This window comes from Lissotriton helveticus, chromosome 7 (assembly GCF_964261635.1).
Source record: "Lissotriton helveticus chromosome 7, aLisHel1.1, whole genome shotgun sequence".
NCBI classification, from domain to species: Eukaryota; Metazoa; Chordata; class Amphibia; order Caudata; family Salamandridae; genus Lissotriton; species Lissotriton helveticus.
The window spans coordinates 183,802,364-183,817,501 of record NC_136068.1 but is presented as its reverse complement, the minus strand read 5'-3'; the positions used below and the strand labels follow the sequence as shown (position 1 = coordinate 183,817,501).

Here is a 15,138-nt window from a genome sequence, read left to right as displayed (position 1 = left end):
ACTATAAGCCACGGTGACTAGTCCATATTTAGTAAACATGTCCTTATTAGGGGTGCCCTCCAGTGGAGCCGGATGGTTCACCTCTAATAAGCGGTCCGGGCTGAACCAACTACCAACAAACGGGGCAAAAATAGGCATGACGGGTTACAAAAGGGACAAAAGTCTGCACTACCTATCCTTCACTATTCACAAGGACTAAACAGAGTATTGCGACTCTGTGCTTATTTGTAAATAGAGAATAACCCAAAGAGAACCAATTCCGAACGATCAATGTTCGGACAAACAATCAATCAAATGAGGGCTAAAAATAGGCACGACGTATTACAACGGGGGCAAAAGCCTGCGTTACCTATCCTTCACTATTCACAAGGACTAAACAGAGTATTGCGACTCTGTGCTTATTTGTAAATAGAGAATGATCCAAAGAGAACCAATTCCAAAACAGTAAATGCTTGGATAACAATCAATCAAATGGAGAGGGAAGTAGGCACGACGGATTACAAAGGGGGCAAAGGCCTGCGTTACCTACCCTTCACTATCTGCAAAGACTAAACAGAGTATGGCGACTCTGTGCTTGTTTGCAAATAGAGAATCTCTCAGAAACAATCAAATGAGTAATACTAGTATTTTCAAACAATCAATTCGCAATTCGTCGTGTTACACGACCTTACCAGGACCGCATGGACAGTTTCTCGTCTTCCGCTTCCAGCGCCTGATCGTCCTCTATTCTCCGTAATTGCTGTGGCACTCCTGATGGTTCCCAGTCAGGACCGTAGATCACTCGAGAGAGGTCTGCTCGGAACCGGTGAAGTTCGGATGATCGGCTGCCAGACGAGGGTCTATCGGGCAGGATCTCTTCCCGATCGTTGCAGTCGTTCACTCTGTCGTTGGGACCTCTCCCACTGGATCCACGCGTCGCTGATGGGCCCCACGTTTGGGACGCCAATTGTAGAAAGGTAGGGCCGAATTCGACCAAGAACCCTTCAGTATTTGCCCGGCGTTAGCCGCCTCTCATACCCTTCGAGATTACCAAACAAAGAGGCAGGCGCTGGAGACAGAAGGCAGGAAACAGGAGTTTATTCCGACGGAGCAGAACACGTCAAATCAGACAACAGGGTATCTTCTCGAGGTGCTCTAAACGCATCCTTGCGGCCTGGCCTCTTATACACAGGTTTATTGCTTTATTACATAAAACACATTCTTGTCAATACTTTGATGTACGGAAAGGCATCCTCGGAATCTCCGCTCCAAACCCGTTCCCACACATATTTACAGTAAAAGTCCCCACCCCGATCTCAGTAGGTGATGACTATCGCGCAGCTGGATATCCCGCCGGCTCCCGGAATGTGTGCGGCTGATCGGATCTCATGGGGTGGGGGCTTTTATCAGTCATAGATTCTTTGAAGAGGGACAGCTTCCTACTGTAAGGGGCAATAAACTGTATCCGCAGGGCTAGGTGATGGCCTGGGATCGGGCGGGACAATCGGGCACAGAGGAAGGGGGTTCATCAAAGGATGCGTGATCATTAAAGGGACGCAGGGAGGTGTTAGTCGGGTACGGGATGTGGCTCCGAGGCAGGGCCGCGCTGAAGGGGTGGTTTATGGCCCAAGCATGTGAGAACGTGGGCTGTCAGCGCGCGGGGGATGCTGGCGGGGTCAGAGAGGGAGAGAGAGAGACGTGCTGGCTATCGGCAGTGGGCAGAGAGGCCATGGCGTTCAAAATGGCTGCTACTTACGCGCACATTTGAGCTAAAAGGGGACAAGATGGCGCCGATAATGTTTACGTCGCAATCTAGATTTGAACAATTTCACATTCCCATACGCTGAATACGTTTTGCCTTGAAACATGTCTGCTACTCAAAACTGATGGTGAAGTGTTAAAGGTGAAAGGTGACGTCCCCTGCTGAAGAGAAGTGATAATAAAGCTGAAGGTATCATGCGTGTCAATTAATGCAGAATCAATCTTCCATTCTTCCAAGGTTGATAACACAGTGATCAAGTCCTGTGCATAATAGAGGTTGTGTTATAAGTGTTTTTTGTAAGTCTCTAAACTCTATTTAATATGTATTATGCAGTCTAAATGTGTATTTAATATTGCATAATGGCTTTGACCTCATGGGCTTGAAATATTACGCAATCTGTCAGTTTCATATGTGTCTGCCACAATCTGGGATGAAAACAATAATATTGTATTGTGCGGCTATTATTCAATTGTTGTCTGTGTGCATTGCAGATTTAATGAGCCTGGAGGCAATTTGTGGGTGAAGGGTGTGAGGAAAGTGGTGTATTATATGGTGTTTGGTTGTTGGACATCACTGTGTAATACACTCACAATACCATCTTCGGTCCATCAGGCTCATTTGTAAAATCTTAGATCAACCCTAGGTAGCTGTGGCTTTGAGCAGTCAGGCTTAAACAATGGAACAACTGCAAACCAATCAAATAAAGCCACACAACACAAAATAAATCTAACCCCAATTATTGAAAATAGGTCCTTTTTTATTGAATTTTTAGACACCAAAATCAACAAAATCCACCGGAATGGGTCCGAAGATATAGATTAATAAGCAAATTGCAACCACCGCGGCTAGCGCAAACTTTTGAAACTTTGTACAACTTTTGTAAAGTTGTGTTGGATCATTACATCCCACTCAGGACGACCAACTCTGGCAGGGAGCAAGTCACAGGGGCCAGTGAAGAATTGTACTTGTCACCAAAGCAGTCTCCAGTTCAGTTCCAGGCTCAATTGGCGAATGACTATAGACTTCAGTTGAGTGGTCCTGATGACCGCTGTTAATTGTTCCTATTTTGCCAAGGAAAATATTTTAATACCGATTTTAAAGGATTTAAATTTTAAACAAGTGATGCCTGCTATGGGTTTTTTTTTAATGCTCAAGGACGTTCATACCTGTGTGAATGTATGGTATCTTTTTAAGTCGCACAGTTAAGCTTCGGGAGGCCTGGCCTTAATTTGGCCACGGGTCTCTCAGTCCCTCATGTCCTTCACACTGCTGGATTTTCAGCTATTTCTATCCTTTGATGATAATTGTTTGTAATTTAAGCTGGAAAGATTCATTTGTCACCTGGCCCCAAGGTTGTGCAGCAACTTAAGTTACACTTTGGATATTTGTTTTATCATATGTTTGCATATTTTATGGTCTGCTCGTTTCTTTTTTTTTTTGTATAATATATTTAATATTGTTGTGTTGTATTGAATGTTATAATTGACTTTAGGTATCGTTTATGGTTATTTCTTTTAATTTAATAAAGAAAGAATGATTATTATGGTCCTGATGCAAGGGGTACAGGAGGCTGGAAATGCTGAGGGTGCTGTGTGGTTGACGTGGGGGCTTCCTTGGGTTATTCCTCAGTCCACGTTCTTTTTGGGGTGACTTTGGCCACAAGAACAGTTTCCTTTGAAATCCTGGTGGGGTTCAGCAAACGTCCAGTTGCCACTGGACTACTGGTCTCCGGTCACAAGGAAACCAGTGGTTCCCTTTGGTGGAGGCTAGTGTCCTCCTTGGACAACCAACCTGCACCCCACCAACTCTCCCGAGTACAGCAGACTCAGTGCAACTTTTGAGCGTTGTGACTCAGTCTCCCGGGCTGCATGTCGGCAGTCAGTGATGATCAAGCAATTGTGGCTACTGACTAGCCAAGGCTGGCTTCTTCAGGTTTTGTGGCCCTTAAGTTGTAACAGGAAGTCAGCCAACCTACTCTTGGAGTTCACCTGTTCTGTGGGGCTCAGGGGGTCGACCTTTCTCCAGCAGGGCACCACAGTCACAATCCTCTCTTTGTTAGCCCAGGAGAAGCAGGTGTAGTCCAGTCTTTGGTGCGGCCTCCTTCTTCCAGGTCCTGGGAACAGCAGGGCAGCCCTTTTTCAGTCATCTCTCCTGTTCAGACATGATCTGAGGTCTGGGTTCCATGGGTGCCATATTTATGCAGAGAAAGTGCCCTTGGGATGCAGTGGTTACTAGTCAATGGGCTGCTAAGTCTTTGTCCGTCTGATGACGATTTCCTGCAATGTGTGACACCTAGCTATCCTAGAATATTCTGTCCATTTCAAAAATGGCAGAACCTCACTCAGTAGGTGGAGAATGGTAGCCCACCCTAAAGCTGTGGCAAACTAAGGGGTATACGCCCAAGGTAAAACCAATTTGGAGATAGTTTTCCTCTATTTCTCCCCAATGCCAGCCAGTCTACCAGAGCAAAACATAACCATCTGTCATGTGTGTCATTTACCCTTCCCATGGAGCCCGTTTTTTGCGCTCACACTCTGTGTGGCTTCCTGTCAGGGCGAGGTGACACCTCTTTCAACAGCAGGCTTCTAATGTTTCCTTTCCTTGAAGTCATTCACACATCTCCCCAAGAGGGCAGAAGGCCTTTTTATAGATAGTATTTGCAAATGCTAGAAATACTGGAAAACGTGGGCAACAGACTAGTAGCTTTCTACACTTGCCTTTTACTAAAAAATTACATTTATTTCTACTTGAGCATCAAGTCTGGTTTAATGTAACCCATTCATTCAGGAGTTAACACAGCTGAGTTTTCAGCATGTAACCCTGAACTTCCCAAAGGGGCTACTAGAGGTTCAACACTAAACATGACAATTTACGTTTTTACTATTTGGACTTCTGAAAATACTTGTCCTACTATTTAATATGCAGCACCCTACCTTAGGACTTGATAGGTCTACCTTTTGAGTGACATATACATTAAAAAGGTAGGTCTGGACTCCGTCATCAGTTTAAATGGCAAAGTTGACTTAGCATTTAGAACTGATCTACCAGTCTGCAGTGGCAAGCTGCAAGACATGTTTTTTTTGTCACACTCAGGGTGGCAAAATAAGTGCTGCAACCCCTGAGGGACACTTTAACTTACAGTCCCTGGGTATCATATACTAGGGCCATATAAGTACATTAACTTATGCCAACTGGGTATGAGCCAATCAAACTTTCCAGGGTCAGAGCACAGCCAGTGAATTCAGGTTAGCAGTCCTCAGTGCAAACTCAGAGTCGAAAACCCCGCAGCATCAGTCCCAAACCTTGGGGGTGATCATGCAAAAAGAGGCATTTCCTTACAAAGGGGGTGATTGCTTTAAGAACCAGTTTTTATAGTTTTCTGAAATATATTGCTATTTTCCATGATCTTGGGTGAAAGGCAATTTCAGAGATGCAGATTCTAATGAGAAGGCTGTGCCTCATTTTCATAGGTCATGGATCATTGCAAATTATTTGAAAGACGAAGTTGCTGATCGCGCTTGAGATGAAAATGTTTTGACACCAAAAATATGTAGGACCCTACTGGAAGCAGTTGCTTGTTGCAAAAAATCAAATATTTGACATAAGAGCAAATGTTAACGATCTCTCGGGATTAGGCAGTCAGCTGTATTTTACACCTACTAAAGCCATCCTGGATAACTTTCTTCAATCATTGAAATTAACTACTTATGTGATCAAGATGGTATAAGAGAACTGAATTTTCAACTAACTCAATGACGAAATGAAATAAAGATAAACATTGTAGATGGTTGAACATTCATTGTAGTTTAATGTGCTTAGGAATTTACTTAGTTGCAAATTCTAACAATTTTGCCACAAAAGGATAAAGATTTAGTAGTATTTTGGGTGACGTTTCATGGTTTCATCACAAGAGAGAAAATGCAGAGGTTTTTAAAGCAAATTAATTTTGTCCTGATATGAATGAAGATCTGCCATTTAATGGTGTTGCTTGTCCTAATGCTAAGATGTATTGCGGTTTGTGGTTAAGTGACGTAGTGCAGATATCGAAGAGAAACTGCATGCTAATTGTTTTTTGGAACTGTATTGTGATGTGTTGCTAGAAAGCCTGACTTAGAGTACTAAGTTTATGGATTCAAGGGCATGGCTGGATTGGTTAACAAACTTGTTAATATTGTATTGTAATTGCATTTATATAGCGTTTACTACCCCTGACGAGGCATCAAAGTGCTTTTTCGGCCAGTAGCACGCTACTCCGGAACCCATAAAGGATTAGTGGTGAATTAGTATAGTGAAATATGAAAGTTATTTGAGTGGTGTATATGTTAGTCAAGTCAAGTCAAGTCAAAAAGGCTTTATTTCGATAAAAAAAATTATCATAAAAGCTGCACAAAAGACACAATACACAGTAATTTATAAAATCAATAAGCACATATAAAATATTTTCCAAATTTTGCTAGCAATTCATTAAAAGAATAACTTTTCTAAAAAAGAATTAAACAGTTGATTTTAGCCTTTTGGTACGAATGGACCAAGCCCATGATAAAAATTTAGCTAAAACACAAACATAGGTGGGACGGCTATCAGACATTAATATCCTGATTGCAGTCACATGACTGTTGGTACCTAACTGCCGACATAAATTTTTGAGCCAGACCCTCCTTGGGATTGCATACTCTGTGCATTCGAACAGAAAATGCGCCAATGTCTCTGATTTTGTTGAGCACGCTGGGCAAAGCTCAGTGGTTTGAACATGTGATTTCCAGCTTGAGATAAAAGAATAAAGGGGAAGGGTTCCTGTTCTAAATTTAAAATATAGAGCCCTATCAAAGGGTTTTTCTATAATGTCAAGATACACTTCCCGTTTAGGTTGGTCTTTAAATTTCAGGAAATCCTCGCTAAGTCTGCCAATGGTAGTACTGGTATTTCTTTTTGTGGAGATCCAGTCCCAGTAAAGTTTCTTCAGCGTAAGCTTCGGTGGAGAAGATCTATTTGTCCACGCTTCATTTAGGCCCAAATTGGCTAGCAGCAACCTCATGTCTCTTAACCATTTGATTTTGTACCACCCTGGTGATGACATGATTTCTGCAAGGCCTTGGGCGTATTTGCTGAGTTCCTCCACGCGCCACAACCGTGCCCATAGCAAGAGTGGTCGAAATTTTGCAAGGTCATCAATTGGGCGACATCCTAGGTCCAGCATTAGCGGGACCGTGGGGGTTCCCTGCGGTAAAGACATGATCGCTCTGCAGAATTTCTTCTCAGATCTTGGTAGAGCATCAGAAATGGATGGCCCCCAAAGTTCGGCCCCATAAAGAGCAGAGCTGACTCCTTTGGCCGAATAGATCTCTAGGACAGTAGCTATAGGTCTTATTTTACAGGAGCGCTGCTCTTTCAAAAGAGCTCCTGTAATTCTCTTATGAGTTAAAAGCATTTTGTCCAAATGAGGAGTCCAGTCCATTTTATGAGAGAGGCGTATCCCGAGATAGTCAAAGACTTCAACCCTTTCGAGCGGTTCAGCATTCAGAATAGGAGAGCGAACTGGTTTTTGGGGGGGATTCAGCACCAGAAATTTTGTCTTACTTGTGTTGATTGTCAGGCCACGATTTGCACAGAAAGATTGAAAGTTATTGAGGAGTCTTTGGAGTCCAATTGGGGTCTTAGATATTAAAAGCGTATCATCCGCGAAGAGGAGGGTTGGTATGCGTTCGCCAGCCAGGGATGGTTCGTCTGAGGGATGTTTTCGTAGATGCTCAACCACCCCATTGATGTAATATATATGTTAGTCAGTTATTTGGTTTAAGAAGGAAAGCCAAAGCCATTGATTCATGGCTCACGGAAGGAAGCGATTGTTTAGCTCCTTCCCGGCGTACCTCGATTAGGCGCCCTAAAGACGCCAATCGGTGGTTCAACACCGAGCTGAAGGAATTAAAGCTTACAGTCCGAAGAGCTGAACGCAAGTGGAGACTGGATTACTCCCCGAATACCAGGACCCGCTACATCCTCCTCCTGGGGACTTACAAGCAAAAGATTACTGAGGCCAAGAAAGCATATTTCTCGGCGAAAATTTTAGCTGCCGAGAATCAGCCAAAGGAGATCTTTACCATCACCCATGAGCTGGCGTTCTCTGATCGGACCACACTCAAGCCCCCTCCCTCCCAGAAACTTTGTGACTCACTGAATTTTTATTTTTTTGACAAAATCAGGACAATCAAATCTAACATCCCCCCCCTCCCCTTCTTTTGTTGACTCTCTCCCTCACCCAGTTCCAGCATCTTTTAATTTCTTTCCCCCCCCCTCTGAAGAATCTTTTTTGTCCCTCCTCCCTAAAATTAAGTCCGGTTCCCCATCTGATATATGCCCGGCCCACATCTTACGGCAGATTTATGCGGTCTGCCCGCTGCCCCCTCTGAGCTTCCTCAACGATTCATTGGCTCGAGGGGTTGTTACTCCAGCGCTAAAAGCCGCGTCTATCGTCCCCATTCTGAAGAAGCCGGGAGCCGACCCCTCTGTGATGGCTAACTATCGCCCTATCTCCCTTCTCCCTTTTCTGGCGAAGGTGCTGGAGCGGCATGTTACATCTGCACTCAGCTCCTTTGCCGAGGAGAATGGGAGGTTGGCCCCATGTCAGGCGGGATTCCGCCCAAGACACTCGACAGAGTCAGTGGTGGTGTCAGTATCAGACACCCTCAGAGAGGGTTTGGACTCCGGTAGACCTCAGGCGCTGGTCCTTCTTGACTTGTCCGCCGCTTTTGACACGGTGGACCATTCCATCTTGCTTTCCCGTGTCAAGGCGGCGGGCATAGGAGGATCAGCCCTTATCTGGCTTTCATCCTTTTTGAAGGACCGGACCCAGGCGGTCCATCTTGGGGAGTTTTCAGCTACCCCCTGTCAGGTCCAGTGCGGTGTCCCCCAGGGTTCTTCTCTCTCTCCTTTACTCTTTAATCTGTATATCGCTCCGCTCATCTTTGCCCTACAGCAACTGGAGGTCTCGGTATATAACTATGCCGATGACCTCCAGCTTATTTTCGACCTTTCTTCCTCTCCTGACTCTATCTCCAATTTCCAATCTACTCTATCTTTCATCAGGGACTGGATGAACTTCAACCACCTGAAACTCAATCCCGATAAAACGGAACTTGTGGTGACGGGTGGTTGCTCCAGTCCCTGGAATTCTCTTTTTTGGCCCCCCTCTTTTGGTTCTCCTCCTACTCCTGTTTCCTCTGTTAAGACTCTTGGTATTAAGTTAAACAATCAACTTACTATGCACTCCCAGATTGGCTCTGTGGTTTCCTCTTGCTTTCTTACTCTCCGCACTATCCGTTCTATTTCACGTTTCTTTTCTTTCCCTGCACTCAAGCTAATCATGTCCGCACTGGTCCTGTCCCGCCTGGACTACGGGAACATCCTGTACAATGGTATCCCCCAGTACAGCCTCCGTAAATTGCAATTAGTGCAAAACCAGGCTGCCCGTCTTGCCTTTGGTCTGCCTAAATTCCACCATTCCTCCCCCCTACTGAAAACCCTTCACTGGCTCCCGGTGCGGGAACGCGCCTTGTTTAAATTAGGCTGTGTGGTGTTCCAGGCCAGGTCTGGCCTGGCCCCCTTATTTATTTCTTCAGCCATCAAGGCTTATGTCCCTGGCAGAGACCTCCGCTCTTCGGCACAACTCCTCTTGACTGTGCCCCGTTATCGGAAGAAAAGACAGGGGGGCTCAAAATTCTCCTTTCTTGCCCTCATGTTCTGGAACTCTCTCCCTTTTGACCTTAGGTCTCTCACTGACTATTCCGTCTTTCGCAAAGCTTTGAAGACCTTTTTATTTCCTCAGGCTCTTCCTTAGCAAACTGCCTATTCCCCAGTTGCTGTTTTTAGTTGCTGTCCTCGCTCAGTAAGTCGCCCTCTACTTTAGCGCCAAGAAACCGCCTAGGTGTATGCTGCGCTCAATAAATATTTTAAACTTAAACTTATAGTGGAGGGATAGAAGAGGAAAAAGGTTTGCGTTTATATAGTGCTTGCTGTGCTGAAAGTGCTTTTTCTCCGAGTAGCACAATATTCTAGAACCCATACAGTGTTAGTGGTAAATTAGTATTGTGAAATATGAAAGTAATTTGAGTGGTGGATATGTTAGTCAGTTATTTGCATTAAGAAGGACATACGAAGGAGTAGAAGAGGTAAAAAGGTTTGTATTTATATAGCGCTTGCTACCTCTGGTGAGGTGTTGAGGAGGAAAGAGCAAGATCCTCACAAAGAAAATGCTTCCCTTTCTACTCATGCATTTATGGAATTGCTTTGTGTGTTGGAAAAGATACAAAAACATTGACAACTCTGCAGATAAATATCAGGAAACCGGGATGCTTGCTTAGTGAATGAAGCACTCCTCACTGACACATGTACTGAGTGGCAGATCACGAGTTTGAATACCAGAAAGGTTGACTCAGGCCTTATTTTTTCTGAGTAACAGGGAATTTTGAAGAATGAGTTGCTAAGTTTCATTACCTTGAGATATATGGCAGCGGTGAAAAATGGATTTAAGGATTTTAGTATAATTATTGTTAATCTTTGATTGAGAAGTTGATATTACATTTTGTTTTTATTGACACTCTATTACTTTTGATTCTTGACTAGCCACCAAAGCTGAACTCCTTCCCATGTCCTGTCTGTAATCGAGTCTACCCAATGCAAAAGAGACTGACGCAGCACCTGAAGACCCACAGTACAGAAAAACCACATATGTGTGATAAGGTGGGTACTTTGAGAGCTTTGTGTTTCAAGAATGGTATTCAAGGGAAAACAACCTGCTGTGGGTATGGGTAATGTAATGTGTCTGTTGCTTCAGCAGCTAAGATGTACTACTTTTTTTAGCTCTACAGTTTTAGACCTTAACTGCTATATCATGCTCTTTGGATAGCCTCATTTCAAGCTGGGAGTCATGTTAAAAATATGAAACATGGGATGTCTTTAAATAAAAGCCATTCAAAGCGTGATGTTAGCTGAGATCGGCGCTCGCCGTCGATGCGACACTGCCGTTCGCCGTCAACGTGGGCGCGCAGGTCGGCGATCGACGTCAAGGAGAAGATCGACGTCGAGGAGAAGATCGCCGTCGAGGAGAAGATCGCCGTCGAGGAGAAGAGCGACGTCGAGGAGAAGATCGACGTCGAGGAGAGGGTCGACGTCAAGGAGAATGTCGACATCAAGGAAGAAGTCGACGTTGCGGCGAAAGTCGACATCGGGGAGAAAGTCGACAACGAGGACAGCGTCAAGTAGACGTTCATCCTGTCAGGACTGGGCAAATCAACGCTGTATTGAACCCTAAATTACTTCTTGCTGTTTACAAGATCCATCAGGATCGTTATTTCAAACCCATTAAGACTCTTTCAAAGCGGTGGTCTTCGCTTTAACACAAGAATCTTTTTATACGATTGCGGTGGGTTTTTCAAGATGGCCGCCATGTTTCCAACTAGGTTGCTGGTCTAGTGTTTAGACCGGTAATGAACACAGCTGTGTTCGCTGTCCTTCGTCAGCGAAGCTACGCACTTCAACTGAATTCTGAGGTGAAGCGGTAGCATTCCTTCGTCGACGCTTCAATTTCTATCGTTTTGAGGTCCGTGAGTATCTTAGAATATTCGCGGAAGAGCACTTGATATTTACTGCGGCTGCGGTGAGTTATATACATATTTTCTTCACGTCTGGAGGCATATTTAGTTTGAATATTTGACGCAATACTAGAATTGCATTCTGTAGTGGATACTACCTCTATTGTTTTGCTGGCACTTTCCAGGGAATTTCAGTTCGAGTTTCAGCTCCCATTTCATTATTTAAATTCAGCAAGCGGATCAAAGGAGAGTGAGTGAGCAACGTTATTTTCAGGCACAGAGAAGTTAGATTTTGAGACTCAAAATATCAGACTTTATGATAGGGAATCAAAGATATGAGAGAAATATCGAGTTCCCAGTACCAGTATAATTTCCAGTCAAATTCTACTCAAGATATCCACAGAAATTAGACTCAAGGAAAGGCACCCCAGCAGTGAACCAGCAAGTAGGTGTATGTTATGTGTATATATATATATATATATATATCTATATATAAAGATACTTACTACCTTTAGAGAAGCACCTTCCACCTTTCCTCGCCAATTCCTCTAAGGTAAAGAAGGAGAAAGGAAGAAATACTGAAAGATTAGATATGGCGGTTACCTATTAATTATTTGCATTTGTGTATTTATAGAACTGCTATATAGAAGAAAATTGAAGACACCTTGTAGTCAAGACCATAAGAGAACAGTTAGCCACACTGCTAGGATAGGTAATAAAGTTAGGAATAAGAGGAATAGTTTAAAGTAAAAAGAAACACAGAGATTTGTATGGAGTGTTCTGTTACAGGAGGAAGACACGATAATAGTGGAAGACCAGTCCAGCAGAAGAAGGTATGGCGTGTTTCTCTTTAATCCCAATCCCCTTTCCCCCCTCCTAGCTGTCGGGATCTACAAGACCTAGGCAGCTGGGTTCGGGGTTAGAGGAATTTGCATCTGCCCCTGCGGAAGTTGAAGTTTCTGGAAAGACAGGCACTTGACACATCCTCTGTGATTAGCGTTTCCACTTCGGACAGTCCCCGGTCGCGGCGGCTCTGGCGTTCTTCCTCGGGGGAATCGACCTCCAGAGCACCCTCTTTGAGGCCTGCTCGCAAGAAGAGGAGAATAATTTGGTCCTCGGATTCGAAATACTCCAGGACCTACTCACCATCTAGGTCTCCGGGAGTAGCTGGGGTTCCTCGCCGGTCGTCTACACGGCCTAGAACACCTACGCCTCCTCCTCCACCTCCTCCGCGTCCACCTCCACCTCCGCCGCCACCTCCGCCGAAGCATCTGATTCCGGCTCAGCCGCTGCCTCATCCACAACCGCCTGTGCCGTTGGTTCCGGCTCGGCCCAGAAGGCCAAGATCCCGCTCCCGGACGAGGCACCGCTCTTGCAGCGGGCGCAGATCTTCTACTAGGTCACGACATCGTCACCATAGAGAGAGGTGGCGGTCCAGGTCCACGAGGGACCCGGATTCTTCTAGTGGCAGGAGGTACTCACCTACATTGTCGGACTCTCTCCACCCACGAGGGCTTCGCCAGTGGATGACATTGCCACGTTTCAGGACGTGCTGCTGAGGGGAGCGGCAAAACTGGGGATCTCACTGGCCGTGCTTACCCTGACCACCTCTGTCATCTTTGAGACACTACAACGGAAGCACCTCTCTCGTCCGTTGCTTCCTTTAGTGCCAGGTTTGGAGGAACCGGCTATGGAACTGTTCCTAACGCCTGCCTCGGTGAAGTCTGCTCCATCCAGGCTTCAGAAGAAGTACAGGCCCCCAGAGTCGGATCCTGCATTCCTGAGAACAGATCCTACACCGGATTCAGTCATTGTGGTAGCGGCCAAGAAGCAACATTCTACGGCCCCGTCCTCCACGGTCCCTCCGGACAAAGAACGCTGCAAGATGGATTCGGCGGGAAGGAAGGTCTGCAGTACCGCAGCCACTTCCATGAAAGCAGCAAGTTCGACTGCACTTCTGGGCCAATATGACCACTCGTTATGGGAGTCTCTCCAGTAGTTCACTGAACTCCTCCTGAGGGACAGACGGGAAGATTTCCAAGAGGTCCTAAATGAAGGCATGATGGTGTCCAATCAAATCATCAGTGCAGCTGCGGACACCTCTCTCCTGGCAGCTCATGGGTACTTTCACAGGGTGAATTTGAGACGCCATTCCTGGTTGCGACTTGCCTCCCTGGAACCGGAGGCACAGCAACGGATTGCCAACCTGCCCTTTTCGGGTTATACGCTCTTCAGGGCCCACGCTGACGAGGAGATGGCTCGCATGAAGGCGGAGGTTGAGACACTCAAGGCTGTCGTCCTTGAAAAACCGAAAGAACAGCGCAAGGCTTTACACCCCTATCAACGGTGCTATTCTAACCAGCGTTTTCAAAGAGCGCAGGGTCGTCAGACCTGACAACAGCAGCAGCAACTACAGTTTCAGCGACAGCCCTTTCATCAGGCATCAGAGGGGCAGAGGAAATCAACAGGCCGCTTCAGGGAGCATGGGCCTGGCTGGGTCTAAGCCCTGAAGGATTACTCCCCCCTCTTCTGTTACCCACTCCCATGGGGGGAAGCATTCAGAACTACCTGGCAGAGTGGAGAAAAATAACTCAGGACAAGTGGGTGCTTAATATTGTTTGCAATGGATACAGTCTTCGTTTCGTCAGCCCTCCCCCAGCAATTCCACCAGTTCGCTCTCGATACCTGGTACGCGAACTTCAAGCAGAGGTGGATACTCTGTTAAGAAAGAGGGCGATAGAGGCTGTTCCTCCATCTCAAACAGGAAAGGGTCTATACTCCAGGTTCTTTCTTGTGAGAAAAAAGAAAGGACAAAAATGAGTTCAGACCCATTCTGGATTTGCGACAAGCAAACAAATGGATCCGCAGAGAAAAATTTAGCATGCTGTCCCAGCATCAGATTTATCCTCCGTTACAACGAGGAGATTGGCTGTGCGCCATAGATCTGCAGGACGCGTACTTCCATGTCCCTATTGCTCGGAAACATTGGAAGTTCCTGCGGTTCCTAGTCAGCAACAACCACTATCAGTACACAGTACTTCCGTTTGGCCTGAAGTCTGTGCCCAGGACGTTTTCAAAGTGCATGGCAGTGGTGGCAGCGCACTTGAGGAAGAACAAGGTGTTTGTTTACCCATACCTGGACGACTGGTTGATCAAAGCGTCCAGGTTCCAGGAAGCGCAAATGCATTTCAACAGGACGGCTGCTCTGTTGAACCAACTGGGTCTGCACATCAACATGTCCAAGTCTGTCCCAACTCCTGTTCAGTGTCTGCAGTACTTGGGAGCCTCCATCGATACTCTCAAGGCAAGCGTGTGTCCTTCGGAGGAGCGACACTTATCGATCCTTCGGAAGGCTCAGACTCTCATGTCCGTTCCATCAACGACAGTGAGGATGATATCCTCTCTCCTGGGGTCGATTTCCTCTTGCATCTTTCTCACCCCACATGCACGCCTCCACATGAGGCTGCTGCAGGAATGTCTCGAGCATCAATGGGACCAGAAACGAGGGAGCTAGGAGGACAGAATCCGACTGTCTCAACACACTCAACAGTCCCTCAAGTGGTGGTGTTCAGCAGAGAATCTCCTCAAGGCAGTTCCGTTCTACAAGGACATTCCTACACAGACCATTGTGACGGATGCCTCTCTCCAGGGCTGGGGAGCGCATTCAGACCACCTTCAGATCCAAGGCACGTGGTCTCAGACGGAAACGACGTATCACATCAATTTTCTGGAACTCAGAGCTGTTCATCTGGCGCTAAAAGCCTTTCACCCGTCCTTCCGGACCAGCTCCCTGCTTGTACAGATGGACAA

At 45.9% G+C, this 15,138-nt stretch overlaps 1 protein-coding gene across 2 annotated transcripts in view; it reads left to right on the top strand.

The window, feature by feature from the left end:
• The window catches only part of ZNF335 (zinc finger protein 335), a 272,021-nt gene that overhangs the window by 113,435 nt on the left and 143,448 nt on the right, over positions 1-15,138 (top strand). For both annotated transcript variants that reach the window (XM_078651910.1, XM_078651911.1), the window contains exon 12: positions 10,361-10,477. In XM_078651910.1, coding sequence (XP_078508036.1) covers positions 10,361-10,477 — 117 coding nt within the window. The remainder of the gene's footprint in view (positions 1-10,360; positions 10,478-15,138) is intronic.